At 31.2% G+C, this 23,769-nt stretch overlaps 2 protein-coding genes across 3 annotated transcripts; one reads left to right on the top strand and one right to left on the bottom strand.

The window, feature by feature from the left end:
• Positions 1 to 2,676: 2,676 nt before the first annotated feature.
• Positions 2,677 to 14,479, bottom strand: LOC139519798 (caspase-7-like). The gene is made up of 6 exons (XM_071312064.1): positions 14,342 to 14,479; positions 8,757 to 8,781; positions 7,649 to 8,166; positions 6,810 to 7,048; positions 5,486 to 5,708; positions 2,677 to 4,583 (listed from the first exon to the last, which is right to left on the bottom strand). The coding sequence occupies exons 1-6, from the start codon at positions 14,424 to 14,426 to the stop codon at positions 4,345 to 4,347; spliced, it is 1,329 nt and encodes a 442-aa protein (XP_071168165.1). The 5' UTR covers positions 14,427 to 14,479; the 3' UTR covers positions 2,677 to 4,344.
• A 2,640-nt stretch (positions 14,480 to 17,119) lies between these two features.
• Positions 17,120 to 22,277, top strand: LOC139519796 (uncharacterized). Of its 2 annotated transcripts, none has more exons than XM_071312063.1 (10): positions 17,120 to 17,268; positions 17,550 to 17,680; positions 18,201 to 18,315; positions 18,518 to 18,623; positions 19,016 to 19,240; positions 19,822 to 19,928; positions 20,235 to 20,337; positions 20,816 to 20,966; positions 21,271 to 21,357; positions 21,821 to 22,277. In XM_071312063.1, the coding sequence occupies exons 1-10, from the start codon at positions 17,216 to 17,218 to the stop codon at positions 22,180 to 22,182; spliced, it is 1,440 nt and encodes a 479-aa protein (XP_071168164.1). In that variant the 5' UTR covers positions 17,120 to 17,215; the 3' UTR covers positions 22,183 to 22,277. The 2 variants fall into 2 exon arrangements, with proteins under 2 accessions (XP_071168164.1, XP_071168163.1); XM_071312062.1 differs by having other exon boundaries at positions 17,122 to 17,268; positions 21,268 to 21,357.
• The last annotated feature ends 1,492 nt before the right edge of the window (positions 22,278 to 23,769 follow it).

Below are 23,769 nucleotides of genomic sequence, written 5' to 3'. Positions count from 1 at the left end.
CTGCCGACGACATCATAGCATTATATTAACACAATTTTGTTTTTCAGTCATATAAAAATCTGATAATGGTTATCTTTTGAAACAATAATGTTAGGTATGTCTGTCCAAAAGATTGAAATTTATTAGAAATCAAAATTTTGAGTAATGTCTAAATTTCAACCCTAATCTCTCTTAAAGTAGCACATATTTTTTTTTATAACATATTTTAATTGGCTAGATGAACAATAGCTTGTATGCAAATTTTGGTAAAAAAATCACTGTGTATCAAAACTGAATTGTTTGCCCTTAATATCTAAATTTTCCATTCTATAACTTCACAAAACAACTCACTAACCTTTCATTCAATTTTTCAGAATAAAAGCAGATCAAAGACAGATAGATAGATTGGTCAATACATGTACTGATTACCAGATATAACACAAAATAGTCCATTCATTATACTGTAGTAAAGACAATTAATTGCAATATGATCATAATGGTCAATTACAATTCAATTCAAAATTTCCCAATGGTCAATAAACATCTCATCTTAATACACAAAAACAGACCACAAAAAACATTTTACCATAATTTTTAACATTCAATATTTCATTCATAAACAAACAATCTCTTATTTCAAATTTATTTTCCATAACCTTATTTGTAAAATTTAATGCACTTTAAAAGACTACATTGTCATATGATCATTAGTTAAAAGTCAGTAAACAAAATACAATTATAAATAATTACCCTTAATTTTCTTCTAAGAGCTGTAAACAAAAGAGACCTTATTCTATTTTCTATAAAAATTTCTCCTGATTGATCAATATTTACATTCTTTTATATTTTCATTGACGGCCGAAAAATAAAACAAATTGATTCCATCTAATTATATTAATTGAACCAATGACGTAGGAACAAATAAACTTGATATTATCATATAAGAGTTTCCAGAATGTATCCCAATGTTTAGTCTTTAAAATGTTTGTTGATGTCCTTCTTGTGTGCTTAATATTTAGGATTTTAAATTTATCAGATTGCCAAGACATAGATAATTATGAGAAACTATACAATGACTTATTCAACAGTCAATATAATCCAGATCTCAAACCAGTTTCAAACGGTACCATGATGATTACTTTATCTTTTTTCAATCTTGGATTAAACCACTTTGATGAAGTGGATGGAATCTTATCTTTATCAGGGGGCTTGGAGGTTTCATGGTTTGATAATTCTTTGAAATGGAACCCAGAGGACTACAATGGCATATCAGAAATGTTGGTATCTAAATCTGTTATATGGTTTCCACATATAACACTAATGACAGACGCACAGCAACTTCAACCATTCGGGGCCAATAGTTTATTCAAAATACTTATTCGTTATGATGGATTTATATACTGGACACCTGCAGACATAATTAATTCTAAGTGTGCAGCTAATATTAGAAAATTTCCCTATGACGAACAAGAATGCTCAATTCTATTTACGGCATGGGATATTACGTGGAAAACTTATCTTCAAGCAGCACCAATTCCATACACTGACTCTTATGAAAACAAACACTCAGACTGGAATACAAAAAGTGTTATTTCAAGGCAGCCTAAAATTTATGGTAAAACTTCTCATGAATTTGTTTTTAAAATAAAGCGGGAACCACTTTACTATAACATATTGGTATTTTTACCTGTGGCTCTCCTTTCACTTCTAAATCCGCTAGTATTTTTACTTCCACATGAATGTGGTGAAAGACATGGATACGGAATAACAATACTCTTATCGTTTGTTATCTTCTTGACCCTAGCCTCTGACAAGATCCCTGCCACATCAAATCCTATATCATTTTTGATAATATTTATCATTATGGTTTTCGTAGCAAGTGCTGTTATTACATTATTGAATATTATTAATGCATATCTATTTTATAAAAGCGACTATGAATTAAAAGGATTTTTTAAGCACATGTATGTTATATTTAAGAAAAGGAGAAAAAATCAAGTATTTCCGGTTGAAAAATATACAGTAAACTATAAAGACATAGCCATATGTTTAGACAGAGTTTGTTTTGTACTATCCTTTATTGCAATGTTGTCTTTTATCACAGTGTACTTTATTGTATTACAGTACTAAGATTTATAATAATAAAAATTTGTGCATTTAATTTTGTAAAACTTGTACATTAAATACATTGTATATTAAGTTCGTAAACCTTAGTAGTTATTTTTAAATAGGAGAGCTATAGGTTCAATTTTAACATTGACTACTTTGTATTTGTGTTATTTTTATTAAAACAAGTCAATGTTTTAAACAAATGACTTCCTTTAGGGAGCTACCATTTGATTTTTATGATGAAAAATTTTGTCCTGCATTTTTTTAACTGTAATCTCTGTCCTGCCTTTTTATTTTTCACTCTGTTGGGTCCTGCCTTTTTTTTTTTAGTTATCCTGACTTTTTTTTACCTAAATTGTCGTCCTGACTTTTTTTTTTGCAAGTGTCTCATCCTGCCTTTTTATTTTACTCAAAACTCCTGTCCTGCCTATTTTTTCAAATTTCATCCTAGCCCCCCCCCCATAAAAATCAAATGGTAGCATCCTTTATGTTTACTGTATACTGTAAATTCATAAATTATTTTAAGGTGTTTATTATTGTGAATATTGAATGAGTCTTGATTAATATCGCAATAACAACTAGAGGCTCTCAAATCATTTTAGTCAGCTTTTCTTTTAGTCACAATAATTATTCTCACATTTTGGTCTGTTATGTCGAAATTGCAATTATAAATGCATGCAATAATTTTCGAATTTACAATATACCTTTGAATTTGGCAAATTATTCTGCCATAAGTATTTACAGAACTGATTATACTACTTTTATGTAAAATCAATTAGTTGCTCTTATGTCTTATTTTACACTTGATATATGCATCAGCAGTTTTTTTCAAGTGTTAATCAAGTTTAAAACAAGTCAATGAAGTACGTGTACTCTAGTGTTCTTATTCTTAAATTATCAAATCATTTAAATTATAAAAACTTTCGTTACAAAAATTTAGATAAAGCCATAAATGTCCTTCTTTTTCCATATTTCTAAATGAAAATGGTCAACAGTCACTTATTTATATACAAGATAATATTTTGCTGATATTTTAGCTACATATATAATTTCCATGCAAATTAAATGTAGAAACAGGATTTGAAGTTCATCATGATTATACCATACAAATAAAAGTGTTACAATGTAAGACAAAAAAAAAAGCAAAAGCAAAAAAAAGTCATATACATGTAATTGTAACTCTCAAAAATATTGTAGTGCACTAAAACCCAAAAGGGATTTTCAATAGTTGACAGGTGTGAAAATTTAACAAATGCTTAGATATCATAAAGTACTGTGGCAGAATCTATAAATAATTCATGAAAAACCATCAGAGGTTGAAATTTTAGAAACAATAAAAAATATGTAACACATGCAGTGTACAATTTTACAAAAATAAACATTCATAAATATATTACTATTAACCAGATCAATGCAGTCATAGACTTTGAATTTGTCACTGTGTAAAACATGAACAAAGTTTATATTGAAAAACACAATTGTTGGCACATTTACCTTTAACATCATTTACATGTTGATACTATAAATTAAGTAAAATGTGTATGTCTATTTTCTTTAACATTGAGGTGGTCATGCTTGCAAGAAAGATGGGACACACTGAAGTTATCATGATATAAACCACTGTAAATTTATAAACTATGTGCCTGTCCCAAGCCAGGAGACTGTAGTTCAGTGGTTATTGTTGGTTCATGTCTGTCATATTTGTTTTTCATAAATTATTTATTTACAAATAAGACCATTTTTTTTCTCAATTGAATCTCATGTTGAGGTTTATTATAGCTGACTATATGGTATTAGGGTTTTCTCAATAACCTATAACTGCTTTCATCCTCTTCATTTGAACTTTGGTGGATAGTTGTCTCATTGGCAATCATACCACATCTCCTTATTTTTATATAGAGACATGTACAGTTATTTCAAGCAGAAAAGAGAAAAATTGCCACGAAAGTGAAATTTTGATTCATATATTTTCAAAAGTGTGGATTACATGTATTTGCTTTGAAAATAGCAGCGGCTGAATTGTTTTTTTTTAATCTGTAAAACTTCTCCAGTGACTTTTAAAAAAAAAATTCAATGAAATTTTTTTTTTCGTCAATGTTACAATTACACCAATGAAAACATACTTTGTCAATACATGTACTATACAATCTAATAGCACCAAAAGCTTATTACTTTCACAAAAATATAGCACATATAAAGGGATTTCATTATGCAATCTGACTGCATCAGAAAGCTGCTACAGAAAATACAAAGAAGTTAGTATTTTGGTTTAAAAATAATTTCTTCTCCTAACATATGAAGAAGACACATAACAGCTTTAGATCTGTCATACCGTTGATCAGTGAAATTTGACTCATAATCCATCATTTTGCTGCAGACCTCGGTCATGGTTGGAAGTAGGTCAATGTCTTGTTTATTGTCGATCTTCTTCTTGAACACATTGTACATAGCGGTCAACAATACACCACCTGAATCTTCTGACCAACCTATATGCCCTGAAAAAGTGAAAAAGAAATGAACAAAGTTTAAAAAATAAGATCATTATTGAAGGTCTTTCAGTGACCTATAGTTGTTGCAATCACACCAAATCTTCTTTTTTATATTGGTATTTTAAAGCTAGGTTGACAGTCATTTTTTGTCACTTATAAGTTTTTTTGGTTACACAATGTGACGTGTACAAATGTTAGCATGTTTTAGTCGACAATGGAAGTTTGTAACTACCTTGACTGGCTATACAGCCCTTGAACGGTCGGTCAGTACACCTTATTAAATCATTATTGATAAGGGGAGATAACATAATTAAGAAATGGAAATACTTACAAAACATTTTATTAGTTATTTTAAATGGGAATTGATTATTGAAAATTTCATTTTAGTAATTGTTTAAAGTTTAAAGGACTTGATCATTTATTAAACTTATTGATAAATTAAGTTATGAATGGGATTTTAGTGAGAAAATCGAAATTAATGCTATAAGTTAATATTGTATTAAATTTAAGAACAGAAATGAAATATACTTATGATCTTTATTTTTATTTCATTTCTATTGAATACATGTTAGACATGGCCTAAAATTTATATGAATTGAACTTTAAAAATACTTAATAGGAAGAATATCTATATAAATATTTAATGTGAAATTTTTACAACAGAAGAAAATTTATGTTACAGAATACCATTGTGATATAATATGTTTGTAGGATTTATCCATAATAAACTATGATTATTTACACATCTTATTTCATAACGGCTGTGCTGTTACATATATTTTGACATAAGTAACAGCTGAAAGCAATTCATTATTGATGCAGCTCCTAGTAATATAAAAAAAGCTTTTGTTGCGAAAAACAGAGGTGAATTTGTATTAAAAGCTGATTCTCTATAAGTGCAACAATACCTTCAGTGCTAGCAAAAGCAACCATAAAGTCTTGATAACAAGGCGTCAGTAGCATATCTTTCATTGTGACTGTATTATATATAATGTTGGTATCATCTTCCTGGTGTCGTGGATCCATTGTGGATCTATTGAAGAAGTCTCTCATTTGTGTAATGTCTTGTTTTTGTGCTACCTGAATATCAAATCCTTTGTCTACTGTCTTCATGTTTCTGGATCGACAGGCCTGGAAAATAAGTCATACAAAATATTTATGTAGAAGTCCAATTACAAATAAGTAGTATTCACATTACTATTAATTTCTTATTAAATGACTAAAAGTATATAACAGTTCAGTTCCCATAAAAAGATCTTGGTTTCTGTTTAACAACCAGTGTTCCTAATATAAGATATACATATATGCATTATGCTTTAGTGTAAAAGCAACACTTGGGGAATGTATCAAAGAGACAACAGCCCTGATAAAGAGAATAAAACAGCCCAAGGCCCAATAGGTGTTCAACACAGCAAGAAAATCACACACAAGGACACATGATTGAATAATTCTAAGGTTTGTTTCTGAGGCAACAAAATATAATATCCTGTCCTATTTTAGACTTTGTGATATATCTTGTCTGGAGAATAAAAAATAATACAAAAGTAAATTTATTGTGTATAAACATGAAAGGCACAGATTAAAAAGACATAAAAGAAACAGACAGGAATAAACAACAGATCTTGCATACATGCAAAACAATCAGTATTTAGCATGTGACATGAAATTCTTCCATATAAGGTGTCTTGGTAAGTGGAGTCATATACAAAAATAAATGGGGAATTTGTCCATGGGAAACATGTGATTCCCCTGGATTGCATATGAAGGGACATAACTCAAGAACTGTAAATCCAAGGGAAACATGTGATTCCCCTGGATTGCATATAAAGGGACATAACTCAAGAACTGTAAAAATGATGATACCCAAATTTTTTCTTGGTTTTAGTTAGGTGGTACATTGTAAATAAGCATTGATTATAAGATTCATAACATTTCTTTGAGGCAAACCTAAGTAAGGGAACAAAAACAAAATTTTCAGCATTTTTTCCATTTGAAAGGGGGCATAACTCTAGAACAGTAAAAGTGACACCACCAAAATTCAAACTTGATCTGTGTTTTGTAGTAATAAGCATTGTGAAAAGTGTCAAAACATTTGGTTGAGACAAACTTAAGTTAGAGAACAGAAACCAATTTTGGGCTGTACGGACTTACAAACTTAATGCCCCCACCTCTATGGCAGGGGGATAAAAATTGTCTTTAAGATTTAAAATAACAAAGTATTGACATTGTCACCTGTATGAATAAAAGTTTAGGTTTTCCTTCCATGTATGGACACTTGTCAACATCAAATATTTCTAATATTTCATTTGTCGGAATCATTCCATTGTATGTAGTGATGGCATGCCCATATACATTGATATCATGGGGAATGTTCTCTGGTCTGTATGGCCTTCCCAGCTTTACTTCTCCTCCGTGTGATGTGATAATAATTACTAAACACTTCTTTTGTTCTAATGTTGGGTCTTCAGCACCTGAAAACAAACTTTAAGTACTATAAATATGTCACTACATTGTAGTTATTTTAATTTAATCTAAGATTGTTTAAGAATAAGCACAAGATGTACTGTAGCCAATTTCTCACTGATGTTACCCTTCTTAATGTATTTAGAAAACAGTAAGTTGATGAGAAATAACAGAGGTAAACAAGTGTACCCCTTTCATCAAACATGGGTAATAAAAAAGTAATATCAACTGGCAATTTTTTTTTCTGATGTGAAAAACATTTAAATGTACATTTTACCAAGAATGTGTCTATAGTACATGGATGCCCACCCGCACATTCATTTTCTATGTTTAGTGGACCATGAAATTGGGGTAAAAACTCTAATTTGGCATTAAAATTAGAAAAATCATGTCAAAAGCACTTAAAAAATTTAAATTTAAAAAAATGCACCTTTAAATGTTTACAGGGGTCTTTATTTGGGTTTCTGGCTCTTCTCCTTTAGGCAGATTTATATCTGGTCTGTAATGGTCCTGTTGACTTTGCTCCTCTTTATTATATTTAGCATTAGCCTCTCACTTTTTGTTATATAATATGTATTTCCAGCTTTAAACTACATAATATTACTTACATTTAATTAATGCATTTTTCAAATCTTCTGTAGTTTTATCAGCAAAAGGTTCCCATCTAATTTCAAAATTTAAGTTGTAAAAGATTTCAAACATATTCCTAAGATCTTTTTCAGCACCATTTCTGAAATCCCCATTTCCTATTGCAAATTTCTGTCCTGTGACGATAAGAGCTAAACCTGGTTTCTTATTATTTTCATCAGGGGAGATAATATATTGTGTGTTTACAGATAGGGTTGGACTTTGCTCTTGTAAATTAGCTCCCCTTCCACCTGTAGCTTGTAAGGATTGAGAAGTTTGAGAATTGCTAGCCTTCATGGCTTTGCCTGTGTCTTTGTAAACAGCTGTTGTAGATGAATCCTCTGTTCCTTCATTTCTATTGCCAGCCTCTCTCCTTGAATCTTTTGGCGTTGTGGCCTCTGTAATGGTTGATTGATGTGGTAAGTCTTCAGTTCCCACAGCAGGAATCACAGTTGCTGTGTAAGTTTGAGAACTATCACGTTTACTGATGCCAAAAAATCTGTAAAAAAAAAAATCATATAATAGATTCAATAAAGATGTATAAACATATCTTGAACAATTATAGAACCAACTTTTTATCTCCCGACTTAAGTCTGCAAATCAAATTAGAAATTGATAAAAGATGCAAAACAAATTCAAAAATGAATTGACAGATTATTTTATACAGGTCCTATGTTTTTTGGCGCAAATACAAAATCCTGGTATCTATGGTGAGTTTATTTGACACGTCCTATGAATAACTATTTCACAGATGATAGTGGATATGTTTCTAATGTTGTGACTACAATCCAGACTCCTTTTTACAAATGTGATCTACTGAATTAGACTAGTTACCAGGTGTGTACTACCATGAGTAACAAGACAGGTGCCACATGTCAAGCAGGATCTGCTTACCCTTCCATAGAATATTCCCAGTTTTTGGTGGGGTTTGTGTTGCTTTGTCTTTAGTTTTCTATGTTGTGTTTTGTGTACTGATCTGTACTATTGTTTGCCTATTGGTCTTTTTTTTTTAAGCAATGGAGTCGTCATTTTATAATTATCGATTTATAAATTTGTATCAAACCATTTACTGATATAATACCTACTTACTTTTTTATGTTTTTTCCCAGTCCATCTGAAAAATAAACATGGATATTTACAATTGTTAACAACGAATGAAATTTTTTCAGCAAAGAAATACTTTCTTAAAAGTATCATTGTATGGATGACTTAATCATTAATACAACACTTCTAACTGTGTATTGCTAACTTATCTATATTGGTTAAAGAGGCAGATTTAGGGGGTCCAGACGGCCAAGCCAAGCCCTCCTCCTTTTTTAGGAAAAATAAGGTTTATTATATAGGAAATCACTGAACTATTACTGGAGTGGCCCCTCTTAGGCAGTCAGTGGGCACCCACCCCCTTGTGCCACTGGACATATACAGTAAAAGAGTGTGATATATTTTGCCTAAAATTTAAAAGAAATGTAATTCACATAATACAAAACTATAAGTTGAATTTTACGTTATGTGAGTGAATACAAAAATGCTTCCCTTTTTCCTTTTTAATATTGAACTCATTCTACTTTAGACAGGTGACCTGCAAGGAGGATGAAAAATTCCACCCTTATCAAACAAGAGTCCACACACTGAAATATCTAACCTGCTTCACTTATCATGATTAAAATATATGTTGAAAGTCTGTAATATGAAGGTTTTACTTCAAGTAATACAAATAATATTATCAAGAACTATGAATATGAGGTCAAGGTCCTACAGTACACCCTGCCAGACAGATACATGTCAATCATTCCATACACCAAATATGGTGACCATATCACTTAGTGACTTATAAAATATTAAAAATTCTAAAAATGAACCATAGAAAAATTGAACCATAGAAAAAAGGTCATGGTCAGATTAAACTTACTGGTCAGACAATGCACATTTTAAAATCTTTTCAAACATAAAATATAGTTAAATTTTCAACTATATTTCAACTACAAATTTTTGGAATCTGGAATAAATTTGAATTCTAGAAAATTAATAAGGAATATTTGTTGAAAACAAACCCAATTTAGGAGGGTTAGTCATGCATGCATGGCTAAGAGAGGTTAGTTAGTTCATACTCAGTGAAGGTAAAATAAACCTTAGCCTTCCTAACTTAAGGTACTTGCAACAAGGTATGTCAGAAGTACCCAAGTATTCTACCATCTGAAATACAATAAAATTGAGAATGGAAATGGGGAATGTGTCAAAGAGACAACAACCTGACCAAATAAAAAAACAACAGCAGAAGGTCACCAACAGGTCTTCAATGTAGCGAGAAATTCCCGCACCCGGAGGCGTCCTCCAGCTGGCCCCTAAACAAATATATACTATAAAGCTATTACACAAATATAGAGTTAAAATGTGGCCTTTGTTAGTCTTGTATTAATTTTAGTTTCTTGTCTACAATTTGGAGTTTAGTATGGCATTCATTATCACTGAACTAGTATATATATATTTGTTTAGGGGACAGCTGAAGGATGCCTCCTGGAGTGGGAATTTCTCCCTGCATTGAAGACCTGTTAGTGACCTTCTGCTGTTGTCTGTTCTATGGTCAGGTTGTTGTCTGCTTGTCACATTCCCCATTTCCATTCTCAATTTTAATGCTGTACTTGCAGCTGAAATGTAATCCCAATTCTTGCCTTCCATGCCTACTGCAACGTTGTTTGAGTTTTTAACATGCTTAATAGTATATTCTGTGACTGATTTTCATTTTAATCCATATGATTATGTTGATATATTTAAATAGTCTATTATCTTTAATCTTAAATTATTTTTATTTTTAAAAATTTCTAAACAGAGAAAGGTAGTCATCATGAACATGCATTCAAAATCTAACTTTTAAATAGAACCAAAAGATTGGCAGGTATGCAATTTTCTAAAAGACATTTTGTTTCAGGATTTGTACATACTTAATATCTTTTTTTTATTTTATTTTTTCCATATATGGGAATGTGAGAAATACAAATAGCACATTTTTTTCTTCAAATCCAAATTTTAATTTTTAATAAAAGATCATGAACAAAGATGAACAAATAATTTTTTTATAGATCTTTACAAAATAATCAAAAATATGATGGATCAGATATGTGTCCTAAATATTTGGACTAAGAAACAACATAAACTTCATAATAAATCAAATACAATTTCTAAAGTTTGACCAAAGTTATTTGGAGTATAGCTAAATCAAATGTATATAGACCCCCTTTTTGGCCTAAATGCTATAAAAAACCAATGTAAAAAAACACCTGTATTGTATTAGGTTAGTTATGGGTTTATGAGACTTACTACATGTTTTACAAATTAAGAAGACTGCAAAAAAATAATATTTGCCTGTGAATTTCCTTGTTCAGTTGTTGTGAACAAGACTATTTATTATACTAATGGAACTGGAAACTGTTCGATCTATTGCCTCAGATTTCAATGCCCTGATAGTGGGATTATTGTTTTTTTGTTTTGATTGTCAGCTTATCTTCATTCTTGTCATGTAGTAAATTAGCATTCGGTACATGTAAACAAGTCAGCAATTAGAAAACTGTTAAAATTGGTGGATTTGAAATAAAGAATAATTATTAAATAAATTATTTTATATGCAAAAAATAGATATTGTTAACCAAAAAATATTAATCATGTTAATAAATTGTCAATGTATAAGTTTCGAAAATAAACCAGAAATAGTGAAAAATTAAAATGGTCGACACTTTACTTGACCGCTAAGAAAACAATGTGTCAAATGGTAACAGATCATAAATAATCCTGATAATAAAACATTTAGTGTGCAATAAAAACAATGTTGACAATTTCAGTTCCTAATTAATTCATAAAATTAAAGCATTCCCTTATGAAACAGATTTGTTTGTTTGCAGCAAGTCAGCCGCAAGCTTGCGGCAAACAAATTTGTTTGCAGGAAACAAATTCTGATGTTTGCAGGTGGGTCTCATAAAATATAGCCACATTCATGTTTTGAACTTTTTTGAACTTCGTATTTACAGATGTGTATGGCATTATGGCGTAGCACGGTTGGGCCTATTTTTGTAGTTTTAATACTAATAGGGCTCTCCAGGGTTAGTTCAGCCATACTAGATAGGGGGCCGATTTTTTTGAAAGAGGTAGAAATAGTATGAAAGTATGGGAAATCCTATGTGTGTTTCCAGTCAACAGCTCTGTTTTAATAATGTTTTCCCAGAATACAGAATATTTTCCCGTATTTTTCACACCATTTTTATCTCCATTATGAAAATCTGCCCCCTATCCAATATGGTCGAACTAACCGTGAAGAGCCCTTTTGCGGAACCTATATATATATACATACATGTGATGGACTGTAAAATTCAGATCAGGAGATTGGACCTCAGATCAGGAGGTTTTTTATCGACATATTTTTCGTCGTAAAACTAACCGTATGATGTGTTTTTTTCTTCAATCTTCCTTGTGAATGGCATTAGTTAAAGTCTGCATATATTAAGGAATAATTGAGAAGAATCTTTTTTTCTTTTATTTTACGATGAGAATATTTTTTTCTTTTGTTTTACATTGTTGATTGCTGATGAGAATCTTTTTTTCTTTTGTTTTACATTGTTGATTGCTGATGAGAATCTTTTTTTATTTGTTTTTCATTGGCATTGGCTTGAGATATAAGAGAGATTTATGCTATACATTTATTACATAATAAATAAATAATAAATTAACAAACATTGGGCCAGGATTTTTTAATTTATTGGTTTACGGATCCGCCGACCCGATTTTGCCGATTTCCAGAATAAAAATAAAATTCACTTTTCACGCTTTTTTATTCCCGCCGACCTTAACAAATGCATTATCCCTGAAAAATAATTAAAATATTTTTTTTCCTGAAATGAAATGCATTAATCACTAACAAAATTGACAACACTTTCTGGTGTGAAAAAAAAACCTTCCAGTTTACGTTTCTAAATATAGACAAATCAATTATAACTGACCTTGAAAGTCGTTTGCGCAAATAATTTTGCGGAACGAAACTTGTGTTTCAAACCAATTACACAATAAGTTCGTTTACCTTATTTGTCATCAGTCCGTAAGATGCATCATCTCATAGAAATAGACTTGTCCAAATGTGGACAGGGTGAAGGCATCAAATTAAAGAACTGAATATTAACAAATCATTAGGAATTTTCTTGTTTTTATAGGTAATAAAAAAAATGTCGTTCATTTGGATAAAAAAACGGGAATGCAAGACAACAGATTAACCCGATATCGTTTTTCCAGTGGACGATTCTATTAGGTTTTTGACACGTGTGTTGAAACTTATTTTCGTACGACGTTTATGCATTTTTTCTTTATCAGTTTTCGTGCTTGAAGATCATTATTTACCAAGTTTTCTGGAATTGATTAAGAGCTACGCGAATCTATTTTTCTTGTTTCTGAAATGATGATTTAGTTTCGTCTTTGTCCGTGCATCCCTCTTTTTTTACTGTAAATTACTAGACAATGTCATGCGTAGTTTATAACAGCTGAGCAATAATATTTCATCGAACTAAAATTTTAGAAATGATGATAAAATAGCATAACAAACATATTGCTAGAAAGGTGAAATATATATTGATTTTGCATATTTTTTTGTCTTCAAAGATGATTTTTTTTCTTTTTTTTTTCCCGACTGACCGACCCGACTTTTTCATGGGGAAAATCCGTAAACCAACAAATTAAAAAACCGTGGCCTTGTTGATCTTTGTCAAATATTTCTGTTGTTTTGAAACTGGTGTCTTTGAAGACGGAGATAACTGTCGTTTTGGCATTTTGAACACATAATGGTGTACAAAATAATGAATTTGCTTATATAATTTTTCAGTCAGCTTGTGTAGCAAACAGCTCACATTGAGCTGAAACCATTCCTTTTTCCAGTATTTTCATCTCGAGATTTTCATATACAATAAGTGTTTTTCTTGGCATCAAAAAACTTCCGATAAATTTTTGGACAACAACATTCCATTTTCCATCAATGCCGGTATTTATCGGTATTTGCCATTAATCATCCTTGGCGTGTGCCATAAACAGAAGCCACATCGAGTAATTGATATACACACACCTTATAATTGTTCAATCAAACTATTATCACTTGTTAATTAGCCTTTAGCGAGAAATAAAATCTCCACATGTTGCGTAATCAGGTAATGTCAGTTACACCGGATACGTTCGATAAACCTCCTGTTTTTACGACTTAAAAAATCTCGGGTTTTTACGATCTCAATGATAAATTTTGTAAACAAAATAGTAAAAATGGCGACTGAAAATTATCATTCATGAAATTTTTTCTACACGGGATTTTTTTCTCTTCGACGGGAGGACGGAAGGGGACCCCTGAAAACGGGAGTTTTGTACTCCCGTCGGGAGGTTCACATGTATGTATATACATGTCATATGCTAATGCCACCATAAGACCATTACTAAGCAAAATCTAGTCCAAATAATTATATGACGTTTTGCAAGGCTATTTTTTTTTCTGGGACGCCTTCGTCGTAGGAAGGCATAGGAAGGCGTCCCAGAAAAAAAAAATAGCCTTGCCAGACGTCATAATTATTTGGACTAAGCAAAATCAACCCTGATTATAATAAAATATTGCACACATAAAAGGAGTAGGCAATTTTATAGGAACAGTATAATTTTTATACCCATAGAGCTATATGTTTCATATTTGCAATCGAGATCGGGAAATTCATCCTTTCTGTCAATTTTGTCGGCTTCTCTGTCATCCATTTTCGAAGAAAGTTTGCAAAAGTTTGGAAAATCCAAACGAAAGTGAAAGCAGAAAGGACACGACAGCTTAAGTTCTCGCAAGAATGTTTCCATACAGATCGCAAAAAGATATGACTAAATACCAACTTGCATAAAAAACCAAGAAGTAACTATTACTTCGATTAATAACAAACACACAAACAAACTAAAAACTGATGATAACAATCTAACAACAGACATTATAGAAGACGAAACAATCAATAAATCAAGGAATTAATTTCTCAGAAAACGTTATGAATTGAATCGCAGATCATTTGCAGCGGACAATTTTCATCAGTCACTGATTCTCATAATTCAAATATTAGATTAACATATTTTGATTGCATTAACAGAGAAAGTAATTTATTTGCTAATCTCACTGACAATGACAAAGTTATATATATACTTAACCCATCAACACCAACACAAGTGAATAAACCAGGATCCTTTATAAAAAAGTCAATGGAACTGAGGACAGGGGACCCCGTTTAATATTTACCTGAATTTGTGTATATATATTGAGTTACTTAGTTATTGCCTTTATTTGTTTTTGTTGTTGTTATATGTCACAAACTGTAAAGTTTATATGGCAATAAAACTTTGAATTGAATTGAATTGAATTATATCAGAAACCGTTCTCACTATATAGAATACCGAGATGTTGATAGGGCATATTTTTAAAAGCATTTTCCCTTCTGCAATATTCGTGCATGCAAGGATTTGTATAGTTAGATGTTTCTAACTGTACAAATCCTTGGTGCATGGAATTTATCAAGTTGACGTTAGATATCAAATCTATCCAGTCTTGTTGGCCTGAGATATTTTTTTATCAGTAAACCGGCTAAAGTACTAGAAATTTCGGGATTTTAATCATCAAAACCAAGATCAACACTAACAAATAGCCCCCGGTATTATGCAGAATTGTTTTTTTTTTTGACAAACCGATGAACTACTACCCTTACCACTGAGTATTTCAGCTGGTATGTGTTATATATACCAGTAGGCCTATCTATAAAATGTTGCAATGGACAATGATGAATTCAATTAGGAGGATAACTGTATTGTATTTTAAGATCCGACGGCATCAATTGGGGATTTGATGTTCGCAAATTAAGTTTACTGGCGACGCGTTAGCGGAGACAGTAAACGGGTATTTGCGACCATCAAATCCCCAATTGATGCCGTCGAAGCTTAAAATAAAAATAGTGTTATCTCCATTCTAATGAAACTGACAGAAAAGAACGTTAAAACATTATTTAAAATCAAAAAAAAAAACATAGCCCCCCCCTCCCCCCCCCCAGAAAATCAAATGGTTGCTGCCTAAGAACTGAACAAGACAGCCACTTACATAGGTGATAGATATTTAATTTGGACTCTTATATAAAAACTCAAACACTCATGTATTTTTATAGAATAAACTATAATGATATCAAAAGCTAATTGTAATGGCTTGAATTAATAATATTGTATGAATGACACCTCCACGCAATGTAAATATAAAATATGTATCTCTTATCATTGAGAAAATATGTTTGGTTTGTTTTTTGTTTTTTTTTTGTTTTTTTGTTTGTTTGTTTGTTTGTTTGTTTGTTTGTTTGTTTATTTTTATTTTTGTATTTGTATTTTGTAAATGTCGGCTGGTATCATTTCTGTATAGGAATTTACACCAATAAAATTATTTGATTTGATTTGATTAATCCTCTGGTTAAAAAATCATAAATTTACATTCGGCAGGAATTTATTCTTGGAACTCATTTGCATGCAGATAATTTTTTTTAAAGATATGAAAATAATCACAGAAAATTACTCTAATATTAATGTACCTTTTAAACAATTAAAAAAAGTTTTAAAATGTTATAAAAAGTGTGTGGCAGAGCAAGGATTTGTATAGTAAGACTATACTATACAAATCCTTGGGCAGAGGAATATGAAAAAACTACTTTAAATAAACTTTCAAAAATGGATTCATCTAAACTTTGTCTTTATGGGAAATTTAAAAAAAAGTCTGTCTGAGGAATATTTAAATCGCAATATATTTTTACATAGGCAGTTACTCTCAAAATTTAGACTTAATAATCATTCTCTAGGCATTGAATTAGGAAGGTACAGAAACATACGAAGAGCACAAAGATTGTGTAAAAAAATGTGGAGTCCTAGATGACGAATTTCATTTCTTTTTAAAACACATTCTTAGCAGTCTTTAAAATCTTAATGAGCTCGGACCCATTTCAGACAAGCTTATGATTGTGTTTTTTACATCAATTTATAATTGAACTCTTAAAGTATGTTCTATTATTCTATATATTGTGTTGTATTACATTGCATTGCATTGTATTATGTATAATGGTATTGCTTGACCCTTATGGGTGTAATTTTGCATTCAAGATATCATAGTATGATAACTGATAATTCATAGCTATCAATTAAACATACGCTAAATAAGTAAAATTTTGCTCATTATTCATCCTTATCTGTCAGATATAATTACATATTCGCTTAACGGGATCAAAATGTACAGAGAAAACTCGTGCTCATGCACGGACCATTTATTCAGAGCATACGCAGTGGGAAAAGTTTAAGGAAGAAATCAGAAAAGTCCAAGAGACGGCGACAAACATCCGAATGTCAACGATGTTGCGGTCGCAACATTGTGACGTTGTCCAGCTGAGGTACCTTGGCGACGTTCAGTAGAGTTGTCGCTTTAGTAGTAAAGAGAACGCTTATATTGAAACTTCATTTTTTTTTTGGAAAAAAATCAACTATTCTTAAAGATGGAGAGTATTTCAATTTCAAGACTTGACTTAATCTTGAAGCAGTTTATTAGGTATGTATTTAGTTACCATTAATATGTGGATATTAACTTTATACGTTTGTATTTTAATAAACTATCCTTCAAAGACTTAAGGCGATAACAATGAACGTAGTTTGGCATGGTTTTCGAAGTAAAATATATCAGAAACTTCAGACAAGATAATAATGTTTTACTAGAAACTAAAGAAAAATATCACTGATAGTTATACAGCTTATCATAAAAACATCGGTTAATCTTCCGTATAACATTATTTTATTTATTACCAATTTTTGATTATTATTGTTTTCTTTTAGAATTGACCAGTATAAAGGATACTGTAGGCTTTTGAAGGAATATGCAATGGAAGCATTTACAGTAAATGGAATGCCAGCACCAATATATGTAGCGAAGAGAATGGCATATTCCCAGGAAAATGACTATTTCGGTATTCTTGTTAATCATTCAATTTGTAATGTTACAAATATTGTTTCGAATCGAATAAGTTAATAATATTCACCTTTGAGCATATATCTTTGAAATAATTCAAATATAATGAATTCGAAATGTGACCCCCCCCCCCACCCCCCCATAAAAAGTATAAGTGATGAAAAAAATGAGAATGAAAATTGGGAATGTATCAAAGAGACAACAACCTGACCATAGAACAGACAACAGTAGAAGGTCACCAATAGGTCTTCAATGCAGCTAGAAATTCCCGCACCCTTTAACCTTTTTGAGCCTTAATGACTAAAACCCGTTTGTAGTACTAAAGAAATGGTCCGACTTATGTTTGGAATCTCTTAAATTATATATTGATTTGTATGCTCCAAAAGAAGAAACATAACATTGCTTTAATTAAATATGTAGACAGCTCTGCAGTCTATATAAAATTATTTCATATATTTTGTATGGACTATGGATTATTGATAACTTGTTTATGTATATTATATATTATTATTTGACAGGTATGGTTGAAATGAAGGACTTGTTGGTGCCACTTTGTAACACCGCCTATCTTCTAAACTGTCAGACACCAGACAATGCTGTCATGAAAGAAAAGATACCAAACTTTGACGTGACGTGAGTACATGTATAAGATGATTATACAATCACAAATGGTATACTGTTAACGTGTTTAATTGTATATTATTAAATGTTTTATATAAGCTAGCTGTAGAACTTTGCTTTAACAACATATTCAAGAGAAAGTCATTAGATACAGATCGCAAAATATCATTGACATCACCAAATTATCTTAACCCGCATTTTATTCTGCTTTCAGATTTGATTCTAGTATTTGTCAAGATATTATAATAATGGAGAAGGAAGTGAGTCGTAAAATAAGGAGTCATATCATATGCCTGGAGGGACTCAGGGATTTACAGAAAGTAAGTTATAAGAACTACTATATATATATTATAGTAACATGTTAATAAAATAAAGAAAAGAAAACACAAGACTGGACATCGTACGATTATAGATTCGGACATTTATAAAACATCAAATGAATTACATTTATAGTGTTAAATCAAGTTGCCATCATTTAACTAACTCCCCTTTAAAAATTGGACTGATACTCTGAATCTGAAACTTTATCGGAAATTTTTAAATGAATCATAAAGAGAAATATTGTGGAAAAAGTCCTCCTGATGACGTCATCAAAACGAGCTTGGAATTAATTTGAGATTTCAATGATTTTGAATATGCATGTAGTTAATATTTGGACACAACCCTTTATTTCTTAAACTTATGTACAGTCTTTGATTTTTATTCTTTCAAGGATTGTTGGTTCTGGGAAAAACGCCTGAAACACAGGAACAATAGAATGGACACTTTCTTGGAGAAAAACACAGATGACGGACAAGATGTTACTAGTAAGAGTCAACGCAAATATGATAACCTAGTATCAAAGCAGAGTGAGGTAGCAAAACGTTACAAAGCTATACTGGTTTGCTTCCAAGAAAAAATGGAAGATGAGAAGAAACTGAGGACAGCTGTTTTGCAGGTAAAATATGTTTAACTTGCTGTAAACTATGTCCATCAATTTTCTGTTCACAGATTATTTTCTTTTTCTTTATTTTTAATGACGTTTATGGAAATTATTTAGTCAGGTTGTCAAAATGAACACCAGGCAACAAATCTGGTGTTCCTGTTTAAAATTTGTTGGTCCTGCATTTATAGAAATTTACAACTAATTATAAAAGATGAGAATAAAATTTTAGTCACTAGTAACTAATCCAAGGTCAAAGGCGAAAACAAAATCGTTAGTTAACCTTTTGAAAATTGACTCGTTTTGACTTAGTGAAGGAACTTTAGGATAAATTCGTCCCTGTTATTTTTTAATGTCGGTACCAGTATTATCGAAGACGGGCGGGGCGAGAGATAAAGGCAATTGACTAAAATGTAAATAATGAATGTAGCTGCAGCAGACAACACACATTTTTGTCCAGAGGAATTTAGGAGCCTTACCAACTGTTTATTGTAATTCCTTTTGAGTTCGTTAGTTACTATCAGGTTTCTTAGGTTATATTTATCATTAAAAGTGTGCAAAACACATATTTTCAAAGTTATTGTTTTTTTATATAGAAAGTGGCTGCCATCCGGGAAAAGTTGTCATCTACCATGAAAGAAAGCTTAATCCATGCCTACAGTGACATGATACAGGCTGCATACATGGCAACGGAACAAGACGGGTATGAACTTTCATTGTTGTTGTGATAATTTCCTCTAGAATATTATGTGTCTGTGGTAGAATATATCTTATATTGATCTATATCTAAGAGTAGTATGCTTGAATATGGTGTTTATTAGTTTTTGAATGTATTGCCCAATGGACAAATGTCTGAACTCGATGCTTTTACGAACAGTTAAAAAATATCAGGTCATTCTACAATGTTGCTTGACATGAATTAAAAGAGTACAATAGAATCAGCAAGACCTCCAGTTTCATGCGTGGAACTGTAGATGAATTTGATCTTAAGCAATGATTTTTTTTTCAGATTTAATTTGGTTGATCAACAACTAATAGCAGTTAATATTGATGGCATCGTTGCTAAGTTATATGAGATAACATCAGCCACCTACAACACACCAGTACCTGAGGTTTGTACACTTCGTCAAGTACGACCCGAAGTACTTATCTTTACTGAAACATTATCATTCACACAGATACAAAGTAAATCTAAAAACGTCCGGTTTTTTTTAAATAGGCGGATCCGGGGGGGGGGGGGGGGGGGGGGGGGGGTCGACCTCCTCATTTGTGGGGAAAATTTGGTTGATTAAATAGGAAAACATTGAAGCAATACTGGAGACCCCTTAATAAATTACAAACACTTTTGGATTCGCCACTGTCTTATTATATTTATTGGAGATTATTTGTACGAGAATTCAAATGAAATTTCTTATATTTTAAGCAAGGACTATTTGTGATCAATATAACGTGTTGTACAGAAACATATCAAATTCTTACAAAACTTTAACTTTAAAATAACTTCTAAACTTATGTAATTTTCTCAAAAAAAAGTATCATCATGCAGTTTTCAGTTTAAATGAAAGATAATATGCAAGATTTGTTTTGTAGGATTTTATCCAAGCTACTGGATCATACGAAAAGTTGGCCGATATATATTACAAGAAGTGTGATTTTGAAGTGCTGGGAATAATGAATGCAAACTTCTTCAGAAAATCTTCTGAGAAAAAATCTTTGTTTGAAAAAAAGGAGAGTGGTGAAGGTAACTCTTTTTTTTGTATATTTACAACATTTTTGGTTTTGGTTTTATTTATATTTTATGTATATTTTAAATTGTAAGTAACTGTAAATAAAGAAAATAATTAATTCGTCCAAATATTTCGAACTGTCGTTTAAGAGTAACTACATATGAAATTTACATAGTAGTATATGTTAGTTGTTATTAACAGATGAATACAGCTAGATTTATAGGGCAAAGATATTCAATCTGTTCAAAAAGAGTAAACATTTTAACTACAATTTAGTTTCTTCTATTCAATATTTCATTTTCATTTTTATTTTAGAAGGCTGTTTCTTCCCCATAAATGGCGGAATTCGAATAAACCCAGTTACTCGTGATGAAAAATGCAGAGGAATAACCAACATCAAAGCAGGTTTGTTCAGTATTTATTATTAGGATTGAATGCTTCAACCGACCGATTTTGAATTATATCCCGAATAAAATCGAATTGTTAAATCAATTTTCAAAATATTTTTTTTAAAAACTGAAAATGAATTGTTCTGATCACACAAATTACATATACTAAAGTATCTTGATTCTTCATACAGAAGAATACGCCATGAAAACCCACAATCTTTGTTTAGTTCAAAATGCAGAACCAAAAGTTTGGAAAACATACATTAGAAGTGAAATTAATCAAAGTTTTCCTTCTTTTAGAATTAAAGATTGCCAAATCATAAATCGTGTAAGATTAAGAAGATTTGGTAAATAAATACGAAGATGTGTTATATATATTTTGAAGAAGATGTGGTAGACAAATAACGAGATGTGGCATGATTGCCAATTTTACAACTTGTAGTATTTATTTTATGTTTTTTTTTTTATTATTACAACAGGTTACCAAATCAAATTAAAGTTGTCTTTAATGGAAGGAAATGTGGGTTTTGGGTGGGTCAGACAGAATGCATTCTTTAGGAGGAAGACATGGGGATTTTATTTCTTAAGATCAGAAGATGCAACAACAACATCAACAAAAGGTGTGACATCAGAAGCATCACTCAAAGCTTTTCCAACAATTGAAGTTACCGATTGTTCTTACGATTACAGAGGACAGGGAGATACTCCCTGTGTTATAGCCGAGAACGAAAACAAAGAAAAGAAAGATCAAGAAAATGCAGTGGTAGTACCTTTGATCAAGAAAATTATTGCTGAATGCATTGATGAAATTAAACTTGAAGAAAACATATTGGTAGTTTGAATTGAAAAAAACCCAATTATAAGCCAAATGAATGTTTTAATTGTACATATAACTTTTTTAATTTTAATCAATTTAATAAAATTTTGAAAAAAGAACGATTGTGTTACTGTTTTTGGAATCTTAGATTTATATATAAGAATAAGGAGATGTGATACGATTGTCAGTGAGACAGTAGTTGTCAACCAAAGACCAAAGGACAATGATGTAAACAACAACAGAACAATATACGCTTTTAACAATTGGAAAACAGATTCCGTATACTAGTATAGTAAGCAAAACAAGACCGTACCATCTTTAACAGCGAGCAAAATCATCCCCATAGCATGCAATAAAAGGGAAAAAATAAGAATCTCCTGCAACATGATCTGCATTACCGAACGAATGATTAGAAAAATGAATGATTAAATAAAGACAAATTGATTGCACATGCTGTTTGGGAATGACCCCTCCTTTTTCTCTCTTTTTTTCTTGTTTTATTTTAATGTCAAGATTGATTAAAACTTTTGAACGAAATTATTTCCAGAGTTCTTAAGCTTTCTTATCAATAAAATCTTACAACAACTGTAGCTAGGAGTAGACAGACAGTATGTATCAACTAGGTTATCATAAGATCGTACAACAACTGTTGCTAGGAGTAGACAGACAGTATGTGTATCAACTAGGTTATTAAAAAAGCTTACAACAACTGTAGCTAGGAGTAGACAGACAGTATGTATCAACTAGGTTATTAAAAAAGCTGACAACAACTGTAGCTAGGAGTAGACAGACAGTATGTATCAACAAGGTTAATAAAAGCTCACAACAACTGTAGCTAGGAGTAGACAGACAGTATGTATCAACTAGGTTATTATAAAATCTTATAACAACTGTAGCTAGGAGTAGACAGACAGTATATATCAACAAGGTTAATAAAAGCTCACAACAACTGTAGCTAAGAGTAGACAGACAGTATGTATCAACTAGGTTATTATAAAATCTTACAACTGTAGCTAAGAGTAGACAGACAGTATGTATCAACTAGGTTATTATAAAATCTTACAACTGTAGCTAGGAGTAGACAGACAGTATGTATCAACTAGGTTATTATAAGATCGTACAACAACTGTAGCTAGGAGTAGACAGACAGTATGTATCAACTAGGTTATTATAAAATCTTACAACTGTAGCTAAGAGTAGACAGACAGTATGTATCAACTAGGTTATTATAAAATCTTACAACTGTAGCTAAGAGTAGACAGACAGTATGTATCAACTAGGTTATTATAAAAATCTTACAACTGTAGCTAGGAGTAGACAGACAGTATGTATCAACTAGGTTATTATAAGATCTTACAACAACTGTAGCTAGGAGTAGACAGACAGTATGTATCAACTAGGTTATTAAAAAAGCTTACAACAACTGTAGCTAGGAGTAGACAGACAGTATGTATCAACAAGGTTAATAAAAGCTTACAACAACTGTAGCTAGGAGTAGACAGACAGTATGTATCAACTAGGTTATTATAAGATCTTACAACAACTGTAGCTAGGAGTAGACAGACAGTATGTATCAACTAGGTTATTATAAAATCTTACAACTGTAGCTAG

This window comes from Mytilus edulis, chromosome 4, assembly GCF_963676685.1.
Source record: "Mytilus edulis chromosome 4, xbMytEdul2.2, whole genome shotgun sequence".
In the NCBI taxonomy this organism is placed as follows: Eukaryota; Metazoa; Mollusca; class Bivalvia; order Mytilida; family Mytilidae; genus Mytilus; species Mytilus edulis.
Note: the sequence above shows the minus strand (reverse complement) of the source record. Positions and strands in the feature narration are given on the sequence as shown.

Excerpts from the sequence above, each read along its gene's own strand:
- LOC139519796 (XM_071312062.1), top strand. The coding sequence starts at position 17,216 with ATGGAGAGTATTTCAATTTCAAGACTTGACTTAATCTTGAAGCAGTTT. Across the intron at positions 18,316-18,517 it reads ATACCAAACTTTGACGTGAC|ATTTGATTCTAGTATTTGTC; the intron begins GTGAGTACATGT and ends TTCTGCTTTCAG. Across the intron at positions 21,358-21,820 it reads AATAACCAACATCAAAGCAG|GTTACCAAATCAAATTAAAG; the intron begins GTTTGTTCAGTA and ends TTATTACAACAG.
- LOC139519798 (XM_071312064.1), bottom strand. The coding sequence starts at position 14,426 with ATGGATGACAGAGAAGCCGACAAAATTGACAGAAAGGATGAATTTCCC. Across the intron at positions 8,782-14,341 it reads TGAAACATATAGCTCTATGG|ATGGACTGGGAAAAAACATA; the intron begins GTATAAAAATTA and ends TTTATTTTTCAG. Across the intron at positions 7,049-7,648 it reads GAAAAATGCATTAATTAAAT|GTGCTGAAGACCCAACATTA; the intron begins GTAAGTAATATT and ends GTTTGTTTTCAG.